The 20,603-nt window shown below is 43.1% G+C and overlaps 1 protein-coding gene across 1 annotated transcript in view; it reads right to left on the bottom strand.

Moving 5' to 3' along the window:
* The window catches only part of ERP27 (endoplasmic reticulum protein 27), a 77,691-nt gene that overhangs the window by 11,181 nt on the left and 45,907 nt on the right, over window positions 1-20,603 (bottom strand). The window contains exons 4-6 of the mRNA XM_030189985.1: window positions 18,593-18,709; window positions 15,964-16,089; window positions 12,501-12,698 (exon numbers count right to left, since the gene is read on the bottom strand). Of these exons, the coding sequence (XP_030045845.1) occupies window positions 12,501-12,698; window positions 15,964-16,089; window positions 18,593-18,709 (441 nt within the window). The remainder of the gene's footprint in view (window positions 1-12,500; window positions 12,699-15,963; window positions 16,090-18,592; window positions 18,710-20,603) is intronic.

Consider the following 20,603-nt stretch of genomic DNA (forward strand, 5'->3'; position numbering starts at 1 on the left):
CAACCTGCATGCCATTTGATTGGTGCATGGGGGCCAATATGCCCTAAGAAATTAAGAAAAAAGTGGGTTGAGTCATAGAAGTGAAAAGAGACGCCTGAAAAATTGAATTCCAGAATTTAATTCAGTAAGCTATATCTAAAGGACTCCCTAATTCATGCTCCCACATTTTCCCCATCCCTGTGATTCATGTACTTGTACTTGCATGAATGTTTTTATAAAAATTGGAGCCTACCTTGGCAGTGAAACTATTTTACAAAGAGCACTTTCCATATCCCATTTATTATCTAATTGTCTGTTAACAGAAGACTGCTATGCATGATCAAATGTTTGTGCTGAAGCCATGTGAAAAACAGGCATTGGCTAATTACAAACATTCTGTAGGTCTATGAAAGATCATATTTTATTGTCTGATATTATATGCTCTAGAGACCATATTCCTCGAAGTTGCCAGCTCCTCCAATTAGAGAGGCATTGGAATGAAAACTTTTCTTCCAAACTAAAGCTATGCATCCATCCGTTGAGAGCATAAAATGTTGCTACTAATGTCATATACCCAGAAATAAGGAGGGGTGTTGCATACCCAGGATCCTTTGGACTAATATAAGCTGCAACAGTTTCTCTTCTAACAGCAGCCAAGGATATAATTCTTATAGCAATTTCCCACTTTGTTTTAAAATAAAGGCCATATGATAATGAGCCAGATCTGTAGAGTTTACCACTCTTTTACATTTTGGGAACTTCAATTTTCATTTATTTGTGCTGGTTTCCAACATCTTGTAAAGTGAATGTGGGAAAGGAATTGGAAGCATTTGCAATATGTATAATATTTTGGGAGGAATACACATATGTATAGCCTCCAGTCTCCCCCACCAAGATATGTGTAGGGGTGACCAGGCTTCTGTTGACTCTAATCACACACTAATCACACACTTATGCTCTATAGTTTGTTTTGAGATCATAATTTGTCATTGTTAGAACTATCTGGAGTATGTTCCTTCTCTTGACCGTTACCCGCTTAGAACTTGTTGGTTGTAGCGGGCTATAAGACCAGAATGTAATAATTTGTGTAATAATATCTTCAAAAGTGGGGGAAAACATATTCCTACATATTTCTTACCTCTGGCTTCAATTTGAAATGAGAAATGTGCCAGGTCTCCATGGGTGCTTACGGTTACAAGTGCATTGACAGATATGTGCCAAAATATGCTACTCTATAAAGTAGTTACTGAAGTTCTGAGCCTTGAAGCGTTACAAAAACGTAACACTGTGCACGGGTGGAATAAGCACTAAGATGGCAGACACCGATGCAATGTGGAAAAATTATTTAGCACTTTAGGTAAGAGAAGCGTTTTAAATGGTTGCTGACCAGTAATAGTATATAAAGGAGGTTGACTGTATGTTTTATTCTTTAGTTGAATTTCGGACCACACCCTGAGGCAGCGAATTGCGAAACATGCCGCATGTAGGTGGAGGCGTCCGTGTACTGCATTCTATGTGGTCCTATGTGAAAGATGTGCAAGCGATACAAATTGAAGCTGTAAAGCGTTTTAAAGCTGACAAATATTTTCTAAGAATAAAGTTCAAGATGGTTGGAATACAAAAAGAAGTTTGGATCTGAGTGATGTTATAAACAGATTTAAAGATTGAACAGCTGGGTTGAAGATTATTTATATACGGAGTTACCTTTGCTGATTGGTAGACCGACCAAGGAGATTTACTCTATAAAGTAGTGCCTAACTTCAAGAGAGAGTACACATGGGCAAAGCATGGGTGGGCCATAAGTGTAATGCCAAGTGACATGTGGAAAACTACAGTACAGTCTCGATGATCTGACCTTCGCTGATCTGACCATCTGGCATATTTTACAGACCCCCGGTGACGTCATGCAGCTTCTCTTTTCATTTTCTGAACCCAGGACCCTACATTTACCGCAAAACAGCTCTGTTGTGAGCCTGGACCCTGCTTTTATTGCCTTTTGGTTCTACATGCTTTTCATTTATCCGACAACGGGCCGGTCCTGTTTAGGTCGGATAATCGAGACTTTACTGTATCAGTTGTGTGCGTTGCATGGTTCAGTTAGGTGCAGCCACTTGCACCAGTCATTGACCTGGCATAAGTGATTGTGGCTAACCCTTGGTGCGCCAAAGTGTGGTTATACTAGTATTCTATAACATCTTACGTTTACCTAAACACCATTATGGAATTGGTGCACATTGTGCCCCATTGTGGAACCTAATTCAAGACGGCAAGTTACAGAATTACCTTCTCAGTGGCATTATCTCAGATTTTGAACAGACAATCATATACCCAGAAAAAGTCCTTAAAGAGATTAATTAATTGAAGCAAACTCAGAAATGATATTACTTCCAAAAAAACAAAAGGCAACAAAGCATCAGCATAAGCAGTAAATTTACTATCAGTCCCCAGAGGGGCGATACCCTTTTTATTGGACTAACTTAATACATTTTTTGATTAGCTTTCAAAGGTAGCCCTTCTTTGTCAGATCAGAAATAAGCCAATCTGCACCAGTTTCGGCGCCTAAATCTAAGCACACTATATAGAATCAGGGGGAAAATGTGTTCAATGCCTTTACTGTTATTCTCACTTCTAAAGATTTTTACTACTGCAGGCGCTTTCTCCAAAGATATATGAGCAAGGCATTATGTGTAATGTAGTCTTACATGTACTTCAGCCACCCCTATAAAGTTTGTTACTAGTTGTCTATTCTCCTGCAAAGGCCTCCTCTCTTTCTCAGCCAAGCTTGATTTCTTTGTTTACATTCTATCATTTCCTGATTATTTCTACTATCTTTGTCCTGATGGGTCAGCTAGGGTATGACCCATCTCTCCAAGCAAGGACTGCCCTCTAGGACCACCTCTGCTACTTGGTCTCTTTACCCCTCCCTCCATGGGCTTGTGTGTGCCTTTTCTTGACCTCCGTGTCTCCATGAGCCAGACATTCTCCCTCTTGTCTGGATGCACATGTTTCTGCTCCCCTGAAGTGAGTCTTCTTTCCTCCGCTTGTTCATCCTTTCTTGCACAATATTGCACGAATCAGCATCCCATCTCTGAATCATCTTCATCTACCTGGCAACTCTGTCACCTCTGCCATAAAACTTCCTTCTCTTCAAATCCCATCTCCACCCATCGATACAGCGCTCAGAACTACGAAGTCTCTTGCCTTGGGGCAGTAACTTCTGAGAATCTACTAACTGTGAGTAAATTAGCTACATTTACATATTCAATAAAAATAAATTTCAGAAAAAGATGAGACTTCTGGTGTTTGCTGCCATTCTGAAGTTATACTAGCTAATTATTTTGGCACATAAGGATAAGTGAGTTGAGCATGTGGTTTCTATAGAAGGAGTGGCCGTAAACCAGTGGTGTGCTGGAGCCGGTTGTTCCTGAGGGCGAGCTGGCTCTCCCTTCTCCCTCCCTCCCTCCTACAGGGTCCGCTCCCTCCCTTGTCCAGCGAATTCTTTGGGGGCAGGCAGTCTTGCCTGCCCGCTGCCGGCGCTGACCCTCCCCCGCTGATGGATCACTCTTTAAAAATGGCCACCGAGACTTCTAGCGGCAGCCTCGCGAGACTTCTGCTGAAGTCTTGGAGGCTGCCCTTGTAAGTCTCAGTGGCCATTTTGAAGAGCGATCCGGCAGTGGGGGAGAGTCAGCGCCGGCAGCAGGCAGGAAAGACTGGGGATCTTTCCTGCCTGCCCTGAAGCATCCGTTGGACAACCTCGATGGCTGGAGGGGGGGCAGAGGAGAGAAGAGAGTCACTGGACATGGTTGGCTGGAGGAGAGGGCAGGGGAGAGAAGGGAGTCGCTGGACATGGATGGCTGGAGGAGGGGGCAGGGGAGAGAGGAGGGTTGCTGGACATGGGTGGGTGGATGGAGGGCAGGGGAGAGGAGGGTCGCTGGACATGGGTGGATGGAGGGGGGCAGGGGAGAAGAGGGTTGCTGGACATGGGTGGAGGGAGAGGAGGGTTGCTGGACATGGGTGGATGAAGGGGAGAGCAGGGGAGAGAGAAGAAATGCTGGACATGGATGGAGGCGAGGGAAGATTGAGGAAGGAGATGAGATGAGGGAAAAGGAAGAGAGGAGAAAAACTGCACATGGATGAAGAAAATAGGCAGAAGCTGGGTCCACAAGTCAAGTTTGTGGAGGACCAGAAGTGAAGAAGAAAGGAGAAAAGGAAATAAATAAATGGAAAGGAAGCCCTGGAAACGGAGTTAAGAGGACAGATAGCAGCAGAATCGGATACTGAGCCAGCATGATCAGAAAAACAAAGTCACCAGACAACAAAGGTAGAAAAAATCATTTTATTTTCATTATAGTGTTCGGAATATGTTCACTTTGAGAATCAGGTGCTCAACATTAAAAGTTTATATTTATTTACTTATTTATGGCATTTTATCGCATATTAAACATGAATTAGATTGGAACCTGGGATCATTTAATTATTTTTCCCTGTAGTAATGCATTGCCCCCCCCCCCCCCCAGGTTCTCTCCCCGGTAATAGCCATCTCTGCAATTTGGGGGGGTGCAGAGGGGGACCGGGGAGAGAGCCTGTTGTTAAACATTTACCAGCACATCACTGCCGTAAACCCTGATAAGATAGCTGCGCTCGCTACTTGGCCATGTCCAGCCATCCTTCATTTCTGGGATTCTCTGATTATTATAGATAGCCTGTGAAGAACTATTTTAAAATTGTAAATATTTTGCTGGGGATGTCGCATGGTTACCACCCATGAAGCTGAAATAAAAGTGTAGAGTTTCTGATAAGGGAAAATACTACAAGGTGTCATAATCCTGTAACAAGATCATAGAGTGTTTATGTAATACACCTGTGTTGGCGTTTTCTTTTCCTGGCAAGCCCTATGACCATCTACCACTACCTTCATTTCTGACACTGAACAAAAGTGTTAGACAACCACGTTCATTAATTTCCATGTCTCTTAGTAGAATAGTATAACCAACTGAACTGTAACCAGACAGAAATTAGTTCTTTGATTATCTGCTAAAGCAAGTGAAATTAGTTATATTTGTGGTTCCTGAAGTGGCCAGGAACTTACGTAAGTGAAGCTTAAAACATTCTCTTTCCATCACAACAATGTCAGTCAAGTCTATTCCTTGACTGTCTATATGTAGCGCTCGTCTTCATATTTTTCTAAAAATTAAAAACAGGTGCCTTGCTTGCCACTCAAGGCTGGCTGTGTGCCATATTTATACCACATGTTAAAATGTTTAAAAAACATTTTTTTAAATGGTTACAAATGAGAAGACAAGGGACTTGGAAAAAGTGTAGGAGGGAGAAAAGAAGAGATGAGAGTACTTAGTGGTCATGAATCTGGCAGCTGCAGTGTTCCTAGCCAACCTCTTCGTTTGTGTTTAAGCTTATAGAGGGTTTGCTAACCCAAGACACTTGGCAATGATGTTGTGAGAAACCCTCTGGGCCCCAGTGCTTTCTGCTGATGAGAGCTTTATTTGTAGTAAGAACATGACACACAAAGAGCTGAGGTTCAGAGCTTGTGTTATTATGCAGTGGCGTTCCTAGGGGGGCTGACACCCGGGGCGGATCGCCGATGCACCCCACCCCCCGGGTGCAGCGCCCCCCGGATGCAGCGCGGGCCCCCCCCCCCCGGCAAAAGGACATCCCCGCGAAGGAACCCCCCCGGCTGCACGCCGCTGGGGGGGGGGGGCTGCGCGCTCCTGACCTCCGTTGTTCCATGCTTCTTCTCTGCCCCGGAACACCTGTTCCGGGGCAGAGAAGAAGCATGGAACAACGGAGGACAGGCACGCGCGGCACCCCCCCAGCGGCGTGCACCCGGGGCGGACCGCACCTACTGCCCCCCCCTAGGAACGCCACTGTTATTATGGATTACAAATGAATATAAACTAAAAAATAAAATCCCAGTGTCTGTTTCACAAATCCCTTTTTCTTGCCTTGAAAGTGTCCCTTTCAAGTTAGCAGTCATTCATAAGTAACCTTTATCTATCATCTGCTTCTCTGACTGATTCAAATCATGTTTTCACACTCAGGAATTGCAGGGTACTTGCCCTTACCCCTCGCATAGGAAATGATACCAAAAGACCACTAGACCATTATACATGGCTTCTGAGTTAAGGTTTCAACCTACATCTACCAACAAAACAGCCCTAAATGAACAAAATTAACACAGTTGTTTATTTGGAGAAAAATTAGAGAAACACTTCCATTAGTACTCTCTCATCCCTCCCCTGGCTTACATTATGGACCAGATTCAGTAAATGGCACACAAATTTGGGTGACAAAAAATGTGTAGTGAATGCCATTCTGTAAACGGTGCTCCAAGTTGGGCGCCATTTATAGAATAGTGCATAGTGCCAAGATCCGCGCTAGAGGATGTACACCTACTGAAACCTTGTGTAAATCCTTGCATGTAAATTAGGTGCGGATCCCCTGAATTCTATAATAATGCGTGCTTCTTTAGTGAATGCCCCTGACCTGCCCATGCCCCCTTTTCGGTTACATAATTGATTTCTAGCACCCAACTATTGGTGCTCATTGGCTTGTTACTCAATTAAATTGTGCGCTCAACATTGGGCATCATTTATAGAATCTGGGGGTATATTTTCCACTCATATTTTCCACTCAGGTTCTCTGCTATGTTTGATTCCACCAGAAAAAGTACCCAATAATAGTATCTTTGGTGTAAACATTCTGATAAACACTGATTTTATTGCACCTGGAAATTCTGGGTTATGCCTGGACTTGAGGCTGAAAAGTCTGAAGCTTGGGAGGCCTTGATGTAGGGTGTTGCAAGAGGGATTTGTGTTTCCAGAGATCTCAGAGAAGGATCTGAAGAGCCAACAAAGGACAGATTTGGAGAAGCAGAAGAGGAGAGCAGTGGCTGAAGTGGCTGGTAGGAGACACCTGTTACTAACCTGGAAGTCTATTGCAGGGTCTTGGAGTTGCCTTGTCTGGAGAGGAGAAACCCAGGAAGCAAGAAGTCTAAGGATTAGATATTCTGTTTCCTGGGTCTATCAGATAGAGACTCCTTTTTACTAAAGATTAGCTCAAGTTATCTGCAGCAGGGCCCATAGGAATAAAATGAGACCTGTTGCAGATAACTCGAGCTAACCTTTAGTAAAAAAAAACCCCAGAGTGAAATTGAATATTATGGGTAGGGTTACCATATGGCTCCAGAAAAAGAAGGACGGATTGAGCCAGCCGGGTTTTACTTCCATTGCTTTCAATGGAAAGCATGGAAGTAAAACCCGGCTGGCTCAATCCGTCCTCCTTTTTCTGGAGCCATATGGTAACCCTAATTATGGGTGGTGTACTGCAGGTGTCCCCTCTCTCCCCTATGTTATGTAATGTGTTTCTGTAATCTCTTGGATATCTTTTGGAGAATAATGGTTTTCTGCATTATATTTATGAGGATGATATTTCAGTACTAATTCCTATTCCATCAAGTACTGATGCTGTTCTCTCTAGAATTTCTCTTTGTATGAATCTATTAGATGGGTGGATGTGTTGTAACAAGTTAAAACTGAACACAGATAAAACTAAATTTCTGTGTTTTGATTCAAATCCAGAGCATATCCCTGAAATTATCTCTGCTAATTCTTTCAGTGGCAAAGCTATGGGGGGGCCATGGGCCTGGGCCCCCCAAAATGGATCCATGGCCCCTGCTTTGGCTGGCGGGGGTCCCCAACCCCTGCCAGCTGAAGTGTTTCTCCAGCGCTGCTCTCCTTACATTGCCTGCCCTGCTTCCCTCTCGTCACATGCACTTTAAGGTCTGGTTAGGCCCCTGTTTGAGATTATGTTATTTCTAAAGCTATAAATATTGTGAGTGTTCATTTTCATAGTATAGCCTTAATGGAAATGCAGGGTAATTTAGTGGTCAAGAAATGCTTTTCTTATGATGAGAAAATTCCGCACTATTCAAAAATACTTTAATAGATATCAATTTGAGCGTTTAAATCAAGCGCTTATACTGTCTTACCTTCTAATTCAATTTATTTCGGCTGTACCAAGAAACTTCTGAAAAGGTTGCAAACTGTGCAGAATACGGTTGTTTGCGGGATTTTTTTAACTTCCCAAGTATGCGAGTATATCTCCATTTTATCTTAAATTACATTGGTTGCCTATTGAAGCCAGAATTATTTTTAAACATGTTTGTTTTTGGTTTAAAGTTTTACAAGGTCTGGTTCCAGATTATTTTTTATCTCACTTTTGTTTTGGAGCTGTTTCGAGACTTTGGAGAGCAGGCAATACTATGCTGTTTACTTTTCCTTCGGCTAAGGGAAAGAAGCGACTAACAGTTTTTGAGCAATCATCCGCTTTCCAAGCAGCAAGGCTTTGGAAGGATTTTGGTAAATTTTATGTATTTCCTCAACAGTATCTTACATTTAGAAAAAAAGGTTTAAACATATCTATTTAGGAGATTCATTTTACGAGAAGTTTAGTATCTTAAGTTAATGGTATTTTGATGTTGAGTTTATGTAATTCCTAGGAATTGTCCTGACCTCTAGATCACTGTGACCTACTTAGAACTGTGAGGTGTTAGCGGGATATAAGTAAAAAATGTACTGTAATTCTATAACAAGATGCCTCCAGTTAGGTGTCCCGATAATACACATTTGGAGGATATTGTATTAAAAACACTGTGTTGCCCAGATCTTATAGAATACTAGTGTAACCTTGTATCAGCATGCATAACTTTTACATTACACTGCAGCCAAGTAAAAACAGAAGTGATGAGTGTAGCTCACAGTATTCTGTAAATTACATGTGTAACTAGGAGCCCTACCCATGTTCTGCTCATGCTCCACCCACACGTACACTCTTCTTGCCACTGAAAATGACCGGTTAGCCTTGAACAAGCGATTTAACTGGCCGGGATCCATTTCTGGCTGGTTAGATCACTTTGAATATTGACTCCATTATTTTTATGGCAGGGGAAAAGGCCTAGAAGATTCACTAGAGCATAGTACTGGGTTTTGCCTTCTGAATATAATTCTGAACAGAACTGGCCTTCTTACAGATGATGCAGAATGTGTAGACCTATAATTAAGATCAGCTATTACACCCAAGAACTGGAGTGTGGCCAATATAATGTTAATTTTTAAAAAAAGGGGGCTAGGGGGATTGAGGAAAAGACCATTCTGAAAAAATTACCAAACAAATGGATAAACATGGCTTAATGGAGCACAGCAGCTGACATGAATGTAGCAGAAGGAAATCTTGCGTTATTAATCTGTTAGATTTTTTGATGGGTTAATAAACATGTGGATAAGTTGATCTGGTTGATGTACTGCATTTTCAGAAGGTATAGGATGAAGTCCCCCATGAGAGACCCCTGAGGCAATTAAAACATCATGAAAAAAGAGACAATGTCTTATTGTGAATTGGTGACTGCTTAAAAGATAGAAGACAGAGAGTAGAGTTAGATAGTTAGTTTTCATAATGCAGCAAGGTAAATAGTGGAGTGCTGCAGGGACCTGTATTGGAACCAGTGCTTTTTAACTGGAAAAAGAAATAAGGGACCCTTTTACTAAGCTGTGTAAGCGTCTACACGTGCCCAACAGGCACCAAAATGGAGTTACCACCTGGCTTGAACAAGTGCAAGGTGATGCATGTGGGAAAGAGGAACCCGAATCATAGCTACGTCATGCAGGGTTCCACGTTAGGAGTTATGGACCAAGAAAGGGATCTGGGTGTCATCGTTGATGATACACTGAAACCTTCTGCTCAGTGTGCTGCTGCAGCTAGGAAAGCGAATAGAATGTTGTGTATTATTAGGAAAGGTATGGAGAACAGATGGTGAGGATGTTGTGATGCCATTGTATCGCTCCATGGTGCAACCGCACCTTGAGTATTGTGTTCAATTCTGGTTGCCTCATCTCAAGAAAGATGTAGTGGAACTGGAAAGGGTGCAGCGAGGGGCGACAAAAATGATAGCGGGGATGAGACGACTTCCCTATGAGGAAAGACTAAGGAGGTTAGGGCTTTTCACCTTGGAGAAGAGACGGCTGAGGGGAGACATGATGGAGGTGTGTACAATGATGAGTGGAGTGGAACAGGTGGATGTGAAACGTCTGTTCACGCTTTCCAAAAGTGCTGGGACTAGGGGGCATGCGATGAAACTACAGTGTAGTAAATTTAAAACAAATAGGAGAAACTTTTTTTCGTCACCCAACGCATAATTAAACTCTGGAATTTGTTGCCGGAGAACGTAGTGAAGGCGGTTAGCTTGGCAGAGTTTAGAAAGGGGTTGGACCGTTTCCTAAAGGACAAGTCCATAGACCGCTTACTAAATGGACTTGGGAAAAATCCACAATTTCGGGAATAACTTGTACAAAATGTTTGTACGTTTGGGTAGCTTGCCAGGTGCCCTTGACCTGGATTGGCCGCTGTCGGGGACAGGATGCTGGGCTCGATGGGCCTTTGGTCTTTTCCCAGTGTGGCATTACTTATGTACTTATGTACTTATGTACTTATGTACCATGTGGCTCTTACGGTAATTTCATTTTTGGTGCACGTCCAATACGCACGGCTGAAAAATAATTTTTATTTTTGGACGCACATATCGGACACACGCCAAGTGGCATTTTACATGCGTACGTCATTACCGACCAGTTACTGCATGAGACTTTACCGCTAGGTCAATGGCTGGCAGTAAGGTCACAGACCCAGAATGGACACGCGACAATTTTGATTTTGCCACACGTCCATTTTCGACAAAAATGTTAAAAAAGGCCTTTTTCACAGATGCGCTGAAAATTGGATTGGTGCATGCCCAAAACCTGCACCTACACTACCACAAGCCCTTTTTCAGTGTACCTTAGTAAAAGGACCCCTAAGTGAGATGATCAAATGTATAAATGACACTAAACAGTTCAAAGCTGTCAGACCATGAATGGATTGTGAGGAATTGCAGGGGAACCCAGTGAGACTAGGGTATTGGGCCTCTAAATGGCAGTTAAAATTTAAAAAGTGTAAAAAGACTTTTGTGTTTTTTCGTGGGGCATTTGAGTTCTCCGCTTAAGCGGATTCTCCTGGAGTTAAAATTTAATGCAGACAACTGCAAACTGATTTACATAAATGTAATCCAAAACTATAGATACTCAATGCTGGGTTCTGTCAACATCTAGGAGAAGGATCTTGATGTCATTGCAGACAATACATTGGCTTTTGTTTCAGTAGTGGTAAAAAAACAAGCAAATCAAATAATACATAATATTAAGAAATGAATGGGAAATAAAACAGAGACGTCTTAAATCTGCCCATGTATGTCTTATATGAAATTCACACAATTTTCTTTTTTGTTCTGTATGACCAGACTAAAAAAACAGAAGATGTGTTTGTCTCCTGTTCTTGCTTTAGTAGGACATAGACCAATTTCTTAAAAAACAGAACTATCCTTTATAGAGCAGGTCAGTTGGCATGATAAGCATATAGGACTAACTTCTATCAATGGTACCTACAAAATCGGCACGAAGAACGTGCTAAGCGCTATTAAGACCGTTTATAGAAGCGCTATTCTATAAACGGACTTAAAGTTAAGCATTGTTTACAGAACAGCGCTTAGCACCAGGAACCGCAACTACTCTTAGGTGCGGCCATTTACACCAAGGAAATCCCCATACCTTAATTATGTGCTGATCCCCCAAATTTTATAACAATGCATATAAATTACAGGAATGCCCCTGATCCGCCCATGACCCTCCCATAGCCATGCCCCCTTCTTGGACCCTTACGTAAAATGTATGTGCGTAAATTTTAATTAAAGCCAATTAATACTGATAATTGCTTGTTAAAATTCAAATTATCGGTGCTAATTGGCTCATTATTCAATTAAATTGTGCATCCAAAATTTGTGCATGCAATTTAAAACACCATTTATATCAACTGGGGGATAGCTTACTCACAAGCAAGCAGTAACCGAAAGCATGGCTGTGGACAACATTCATTCAAGTATTTTATATACTGCTTAGACCTAAGAGGTTTACAAATTCTTTTACAGGTACTGGCACTGTCCCTAATGGGCCCACAATCTAAGTAGTATATTGTAACTGGGGCAATGGAAGGCTAAGGGGGTCTTTTACCTAGGCGCACTGGCGTTTTTAGCGCATGTTAAAAATAGGTGCACTGAACGCTAAAGATGCCCATAGGAATACATTGGTGTCTTTAGTGTTTAGCACATGCCTATTTTTAGTGCACACTAAAAATGCCAGCGCGCCTTACTAAAAGACCCCCTAAGTGATTTGCCCAGTGTCACATGGAGGTGCAGAGGGAATTGAACCTGGTTCCCCAGGATCTCAACTCACTGCTGACCATCAGACAGCAGTATGAATTGAACCCAGTTCTCCAGGTTTACAGCCTGCTACACTAACCATTAGGCCACTCCTCCACTCCAACAGCATAACAAAAGGGGAACAGGGTTTGGGTGGGTGGAGGGGAACAGGGTTACATTTGTTTTTAAAGTGTTTTCTGGTATATTGCTACAAAGAACTCACAGTTTGTTTGCCCAGTAGAAAATTATTGCAGAAGTTTTTTATGTGTTGTGTGGAGATTTCACCAGGAGGCATTCTGTCAGTTTTATCATTCTCTATGTTGTAAATGGTAATGGCAGGGAGGTCGCTTCTCTTCAGGTGGAAGAACGACCTCACCCGATCACTAGTCTTCAAACTGGTGTCCACCAGGACAAACAGAACCTACAAAATGAAGAAGGATGAGGGGTGAAAGCAAAATGATTGTAGAAAAGAGAGAGAAAGAGAAGTTACCCGAGGAAGAGACAGTAAAACCAAGTAGAAGAACTTTCTCAAGAAAGAAGACAGGGAAGGAAACAATAAGAGGAAATGAAAGATGAGAGAGGAATTTAAACAGGAAGTAAGAATGAGAGAGAATATAAGGGAGGGAATAAAAATTACTGTATGGAATTCAAAGACAAACCATGGCAGAAAATGAAAAATATACCAAGAAAGAAAGAACAATTACAGAAGTTAAAAAAGCTAGAAAAGACATACATTGAGAGTGCGACAAACAGTAAACAGGTACAAAAAAAAAAAGAGACCAGGACTGGCCTGTTTCTCAGTGGTGGTGCTATAATGAGTAGACAAAAGTAGGGTGGGAGGGTTACAAAATAGGAGGAGGAGGGGGGAGAATCCCCAGGGAGTTGTAATTAAAGGCTCATGAATATGGATCCAAGCCCTGGGTTCAACTGAGTTGGAAGCCCAAAAATACAGGACAAAAAAATGTTAGGGAAAGAGAGACGTAATAGGGGTAATTTTATAAAGCATTTTTTGCATGTAAAGCATTATTTACACACAGAAAACCGCATTGCCAAATATATAATATAAGGGCAAATCTATAATTGCACATGTGTATTTACACATGCCGTACATGCGCACGTGGCAAGATAACTGGCAGGTATGCATGTATGTGCACTATATGCTATTTAATAAAAGAAAATAGGGGGTGTGGGTGCAGAGCATGCGAAGGACATGCCATTGACCTGGCATAAATGTTCAAGCCTAAGTTTAGATGTGTAAATGCTGCCTTACTCCTTGGTGCACAGATGCTGTTATAGTATTGAGGGTCAGCGCTTGACACTGGAGCACCTAACTTGAGGTGCCCAGTTATAGAATTACCCTCTATGTTTAAGGGTATAGATAATACACTCTAGCATACCAAGGGCAGGACGGTCCACCCCGGGTGCAAGCAGCAAGGGGGTGCACTGAGCAGTCGTGCGGCTGTCAGCTCTGTTTGTCCCCTGCCCTGGAACAAGAAGTTGACATCAGAGGGGGCATTCCTGCTCAGAGCACCCCTTCCTTGGAGGAGGGAGGGGGGATGTGCCTGGGGGGGGGGGGGGCTGATCCATGGTAGAAATGCCACTGACAACACATACACAATTACACCTTCTTCACAACAGGGTAACTTTTTCTGAGAGAATTTGCACCCCATTAGGGATAGTTCAGATAGCCTATTTTAAAAAGGCCTAGAGGTGCCTATATTGCCTGTATGAAATAGGCATTAAACAGGTGCTCATTCTGAAATTTTACAAAGGCACCTTATTATAAATTAGCCCCCATTAGGGGGCCCAGCTGACTGAGGTAATCCATTTATTTTATTTATTTTTATTTATGTTAATTTATATACCGTGTCTTATTGCAGCTGCAAAACAGAACGGTTTACATAAGTATAAAAACAATTAGTGTATACAAATAAAGAAACATAGGAATTCCATTCATGACAGGAAAGCACAGCAACCAGAATAAACTACATAATAAAATCAGTACAAATTAAAAATCTAATATACAGTTAAGCTACCCCTTTTTTCTTTTCTTTTTGACCTTATCTCATTATGCTAAGTTCTGTTCTACGTAGCTTATAAAGAGAAAGGTTTTCAAAAGTTTTCGGTAATGGAGATAAGATTTCTCTAATCTGATCTCCTTTGGAAGGCTATTCCAAAGGGAGGGTGACAAATAGAAAAAAGCCGATCTCCGTGTAGATTCCCATCTAGCCTTAGCAAGAGGGGGAATAACTAACCTGTTATCTGTTAGGGATCTAAGAGTTCGCATAGCGGTGTAGGGAATTGTTAAATTCGACAAGTAGCTAGGATTTAATGTGTAAAAGGCTTTGTGGGTCAGAACAAGAGCCTTAAACTTTACTCTTGCTTCGACCGGGAGCCAGTGCAGACGATGCAATAAAGGTGTTACTCTATCATCCCTCCGGGCCCTGCAGATCATACGTGCTGCTGTATTTTGAATTCTTTGTAATCGCTTTAAGTTTGCTTGAGTAATCCCAGCATATACAATGTTACAGTAGTCTAAACGTGAAGTAATATATGCAGATGTCAGTGTTTTGAGAGAGTCCTTACTTACTGAATTTCTAACTGACCGAAGCCGCCTCAGATGAAAAAAAGATTTTTTCACTACATCAGATACTTGTTCCTCAAAGGTCAATGAGGAATCAATAATGACCCCGAGATATCTAAAGGACTTAACTGTTGGGATATTCTGACCAAATAGCATAGGTACCACAGGGGGATATGTGCCTTGCCCTACTATCCAAGATGTTATAGTCTTATCTGTGTTCAGTACCAGCTGATCATTTCCTATAGACACAAAATGGGAACAAATAACGAATCAGGTCCACAGGGCCTATGGAAAATGATCTTGATGAATCAGGCTCCCTTTTCAGTTCTGCACCTTAGAATTTGCACACAGAAATTTACAGAATACGCTTAGCAAATTCTCCATGTAAATCCTAATTAATGCTAATTAGCATCAATCATTACCTGTGAAATGGCAATTATCAGTGCTGATTGGCTTGTTAAGATAATTAAGTTGCATGGGCAAATCAGAATACAACCTGATTTGCGTGTGCAGCTCTAGTCGTACTATATAGAATCCAGGGTTATGTGTGTAATTGTACACTCGCCCGTGAAACTGCCAGCAGGGTGCCTAAGCACCACTCTGTAAGGGTGTGTGTAAGTGGCGTATGCTAGGGGGCACAGCTATGGGTGGGTGAGGCTCCCACTTTTGCATATAACTTGTAGAATACTGTAAGTTAGTCATCTCCCCGCTGCATTTAGATGACTGTAGTTACTCCAGGTGTATGACAGGTGTCGTTGCGGGTAAATATATAGTGTGTCAATACCAGTTTATGCTATATAACAGAAACTAGGCGCCCAGGTGCCATTACAGAATAGGCTCTCACTGCATGACAATGGGGTGTCTACATGGATGTGTCCACTTGTAGAATTGTCTCTAACAGTGCATACAAAGAAAGAAGCAAAAAAAAAAAAAAAAGACACGATTAAGGAAGAAAGAGATTTATAAATGCGAAAATGAAATGAGTGAGAACCAGGGACCATTGGAAATGAAGAACATGACAGATAGGCCGAGTGGAGGAAAGACACAAGGACAACAGCAGGACGAGCCAGTGTCCCCAGTACCCTCCACAGTCCACACAGACCTGGCCAAGCAGTTGATTTGCAGCTTCCTGAAATATTTGTATCGTTGCTTGGTGTTCCTCTGATGTCTTGTCCAGGAACAGGAGCAGATGGACTTTGACGGTGCTGTTAAGGAGGCCCACTGCAGTCTGTCCAACGATAAACACACAGAAATCAATGAGAGATTCTCAAGGGTTTTCTGAAGCTGTCACTTAGTAACATAGTAACATAGTAGATGATGGCAGAAAAAGACCTGCACGGTCCATCCAGTCTGCCCAAGAAGATAAATTCATATGTGCTACTTTTTTATTTGTACTGTCCTCTTCAGTGCACAGACCGTATAAGTCTGGCCAGCCCTATCCCCGCCTCCCAACCACCAACCCCGCCTCCCAACCACCAGCTCTGGCACAGACCGTATAAGTCTGCCCAGCACTATCCCTGCCTCCCACCACCGGCTCTGGCACAGACCGTATAAGTCTGCCCAGCACTATCCCCGCCGCCCAACCACCATCCCCGCCGCCCAACCACCAGCCCCGGCACAGATGTATAAGTCTGCCCAGCACTAGTCCCGCCTCCCAACCACCAGCCTCAGCACAGACCGTATATCTCTGCCCAGCACTAGCCCTGCCTTCCAACCACCAGCTCTGCCACCCATTCTAGGCTAAGCTCCTGAGGATCCCTTCCTTCTGCACAGGATTCCTTTATGTTTATCCCACGCATGTTTGAATTCCGTTACCGTTTTCATCTCCACCACCTCCCGCGGGAGGGCATTCCAAGCATCCACCACCCTGTCCGTGAAAAAATACTTCCTGACATTATTCTTGAGTCTGCCCCCCTTCAATCTCATTTCATGCCCTCTCGTTCTACCGCCTTCCCATCTCTGGAAAAGGTTTGTTTGCGGATTAATACCTTTCAAATATTTGAATGTCTGTATCATATCACCCCTGTTCCTCCTTTCCTCCAGGGTATACATGTTCAGGTCCGCAAGTCTCTCCTCATACGTCTTGTAACGCAAATCCCATACCATCCTCGTAGCTTTTCTTTGCACCGCTTCAATTCTTTTTACATCCTTAGCAAGATACGCCTCCAAAACTGAACACAATACTCTAGGTGGGGCCTCACCAACGACTTGTACAGGGGCATCAACACCTCTTTTCTTCACTTGTTCTGTGTTACACTTCCTTTCTCTAGCCTATAGCAGCTTCCTTATGTAAAGGGCAATTCTATAATCTAGGCACTCCCTTGTGTGCATAAATGTCTAGAATACTAGCATCTATGTGCATATGTGTACCTAGTTACTATTCTGCAAATACCTGTTTAACTTAACATAGTGCTTATTTGTAAGAGGGTGTACATATGGGTACAGCATGGGCAGGACATGGGAAGGGCTCTACTTATGTGAGTGACTTTCAGAATCCTGCAAGTTATGCACATCTCTGCCATATTTAGGTGCCTGTGCAACTCTATGAGTGGTGTAACTGTAGGGCCTAAACGTTAGGTCATGACCCAGTTACACTAATATTCTATAATGGAACCTGGGTGGCCAGATTCCGTTATTGGAACTGGCTCCTACTATATGGCCTCAGGGCATCTAAATGGAGGTGTCCAGTATATAGGTTAGTAGACTGTTAATGTCAGGATACTCGCGGAACCACTGGGTTAGTGAGCCCTTGGACCACTGCCGAGGAGCGGCAGCGGCAGGAGAATCACCCAAACGCAAGACAAGGCAGAACAGATGTACTGGCAAACCCAGGACTGGAACTACTAGACTGAAACTGCAGCCGAGGCAACGCAAGCTGGAGCAAGCAGGACAGGAAATCATCCAAACTTCACCTGCGCTTGACCGCCGTTCCCCAGGAATTGAGCCCCCAGGTGCAGGCGGCCGGCAGGACTAAGAGACCGAGGAGGAAGTCAGAACTGCAGGGAACAGCAGCCGGCCAGCAAGCAGCAGAACACTCCAGAAACCAAACCGGGGTCCCAGACAGCAGCAAGCAGAAAAATATTCCAGGAACCAGACAGGGTCAAATGCAGGCAGCAAGCAGTAGAATAAACCAGGAGACAAGCCGGGTCTTTGGCAGGCAGCAGACAGTAGAATAAACCAGGAAACAAGCAGGGTCAAAGCTGCAACTGGAAATAGCACAGAAGCACTGCAACTAACTCTCACCAAAGGAAACTCCTCTGAGAAGCTCTGTTGCAAGGCAAACTAGAAAGCTTCCCAGGTGATTAATAAAGGCAACATACAAGGGAGTTCACCAGGTACGGGTACTGCTTAGTTCCAAAAAACTCCCAAAACAATCTGGAAGGCTGGAAGATCCGGACCAGACTGGAATATCTTCTGGAACATGGGAAACAGCAAGCAGTCAGTCCATAGCAGCCACCAGGTCTAACCACCGGGGGGGCAAGGTGACTGAGAGCAAGAAACATGCGCACAACTGTGACAGTTAACCCCAGTTATTGGTAACTAGGTCTCACTGCAATAAAATGGAACCTGTGCTAAAATAGCATGAGTTAGTGATAAAATAACTCATCTTAACCTTAGCCTATGATGATAACTATGCCCCATAATCCAAACACATTCTGCAATAATATACAATATACATACTCTGCCTCCGCTATGGAGGGAAAGGGTTAAGGTGGAATTGTTTTCCTTACCAAAGGGTTGTATTCTGTGACAAGGTGCAGTTCGTTTATCTGTAGAAACCGACTGAGTTTGCCTGCATCTAAATTTTTGATCTTCTCAAGCTCCAAATCCTCTCGCCTCTTATCCACCTGGTAAGAGAGTCAACACGTAAAAAAGGGAAGCTAACTTTAGTCTTAGAATATCAGGGCATGTTGATGCTATCAAGTCACTGCATCCTTCTTTTTGCATTCTACCAAGCAGTGATTTGTATGCAGTGCCGGTGTAACAGGCCAGAGTATACCTCCCGCCCAGACTATACCCGGGGTTAAAGTGGCCTAGGCCAGAGTATACCCCGGGTATATTCTAGCCTAGACCAGTTTAACCCCGGGGTATACTCTGGCCTAGGCCACTTTATACCCCCTCAGGCCAGATTATACCCCGGGAATATAAATTGGGGGCTAGGCCAATTCATACTCCCTGTAAAACAATATAATGCAATTGTAACATAATGTTCAACAAATTTGACTGTTCATAATATAATAAAAATAGCCTAGGCCAGAATATACCCCTCCAGGCCAGAATATACCATCTGTGCTGCTTCCTCTAACACTTTCTCAGCCTGTCTCTGATTGGTTGCTTCCTCTAACACTTTCTCAGCCTATCTCTGATTGGTTGAGAAGCTGCTTCCTCTGTTGTCACTTCCCTGATTTTCTCACCCTGTCTCTAATTGGTTGAAAAGTGCAGATCTCTTTTTATCATCCTCATACACACAGCTGCTTCTTCTAACACCAAACTCTTTACTTTACCATTGTTGACAACCCTGGAAGACCAACTGTATAACCAACTTTTGACATTCTACACTGCAGCACAACAAAATTACCCCCTGTGGATCTACGATCTACCTCCGGAGAAACGTCTAAATGCCAAGACCCAGTTCAGACAAACAGCTAAGCCATATCGAGCAGACAGAGGGATTCTTTTCCATGGGGAAAAGGAGGTTCTAACTAAAAGAGAACTGCCAAATATCCTTAAGGCCTGTCATGACAACCCAATTTCTGGTGGCCATTTTGGCAGAGATAAAACATTAGCCAAAATCTCTGTCCATTATTACTGGAAGGGAATGAAGAACGACATTCACCAACATGTCAAAGCCTGTCAAAAATGTTTTGTTACAAATCCCAAAATCAGCAAGGAGGCTCCACCACTCAACAGTATACCAGTGCCTGGAAAAGTATGGAGCTTAGTCGGGATTGATATGATGGGTCCTCTTCAGGAAACATCGAATGGCAACAAATATATCGTTGCTGCCACTGATCATTTCTCAAAGTGGACTGAAGCTACAGCTGTTCCAGATAAGAGTGCCAAGTCAGTGGCAAATTTTTTGTACTCCGTTATTTGCTGCCTTGGCTGTATGGACACTGTCATAAGTGACCAGGGACGAGAGTTTGTGAACTCGATTATCGACAACCTGATGGAGCATTTTCAAACAGATCACAGCATTTCATCTACCTACCACCCACAAACAAATGGCCAGCGGGAACGTGACAATCGAACACTCAAGGAATCTCTCAGTAAGCTTGTCAATGAACAAGGAAACAACTGGGACCAGTTCATCCCTGGTGTTTTGTTTGCCTATCACACATCTGTGCATGCCTCAACCAAGTGCACTCCATTTGAGGTCATGTATGGACGGAAGGCCACCTCAATCCCTCAGAATATGACACTATGGACACCATGCCCCTTTCAGATGATGCCAACCCTGATGTGCTAAATACACTGACAACCATTCATTAAAAGCTCTGCTCAACTGTCAGTACCAACATTCACTCTACCCAGGAACACCAGAAACGTGCCTTTGACCATCGACACAACAGCCAAAAAGAAATCACTGCTGGAACCATCATTTACATCAAGAATAAGCAACGTATTCATCGCATGGGTTCAAAGATGGAACCACGCTGGATTGGACCCTACTTTGTTGTGGAATCCTTGACCTAGGGACGAGTAAAACTTAAGAACAATAAGACTGGCAAGATACTGAAG

Source organism: Microcaecilia unicolor, chromosome 1 (assembly GCF_901765095.1).
Source record: "Microcaecilia unicolor chromosome 1, aMicUni1.1, whole genome shotgun sequence".
NCBI classification, from domain to species: Eukaryota; Metazoa; Chordata; class Amphibia; order Gymnophiona; family Siphonopidae; genus Microcaecilia; species Microcaecilia unicolor.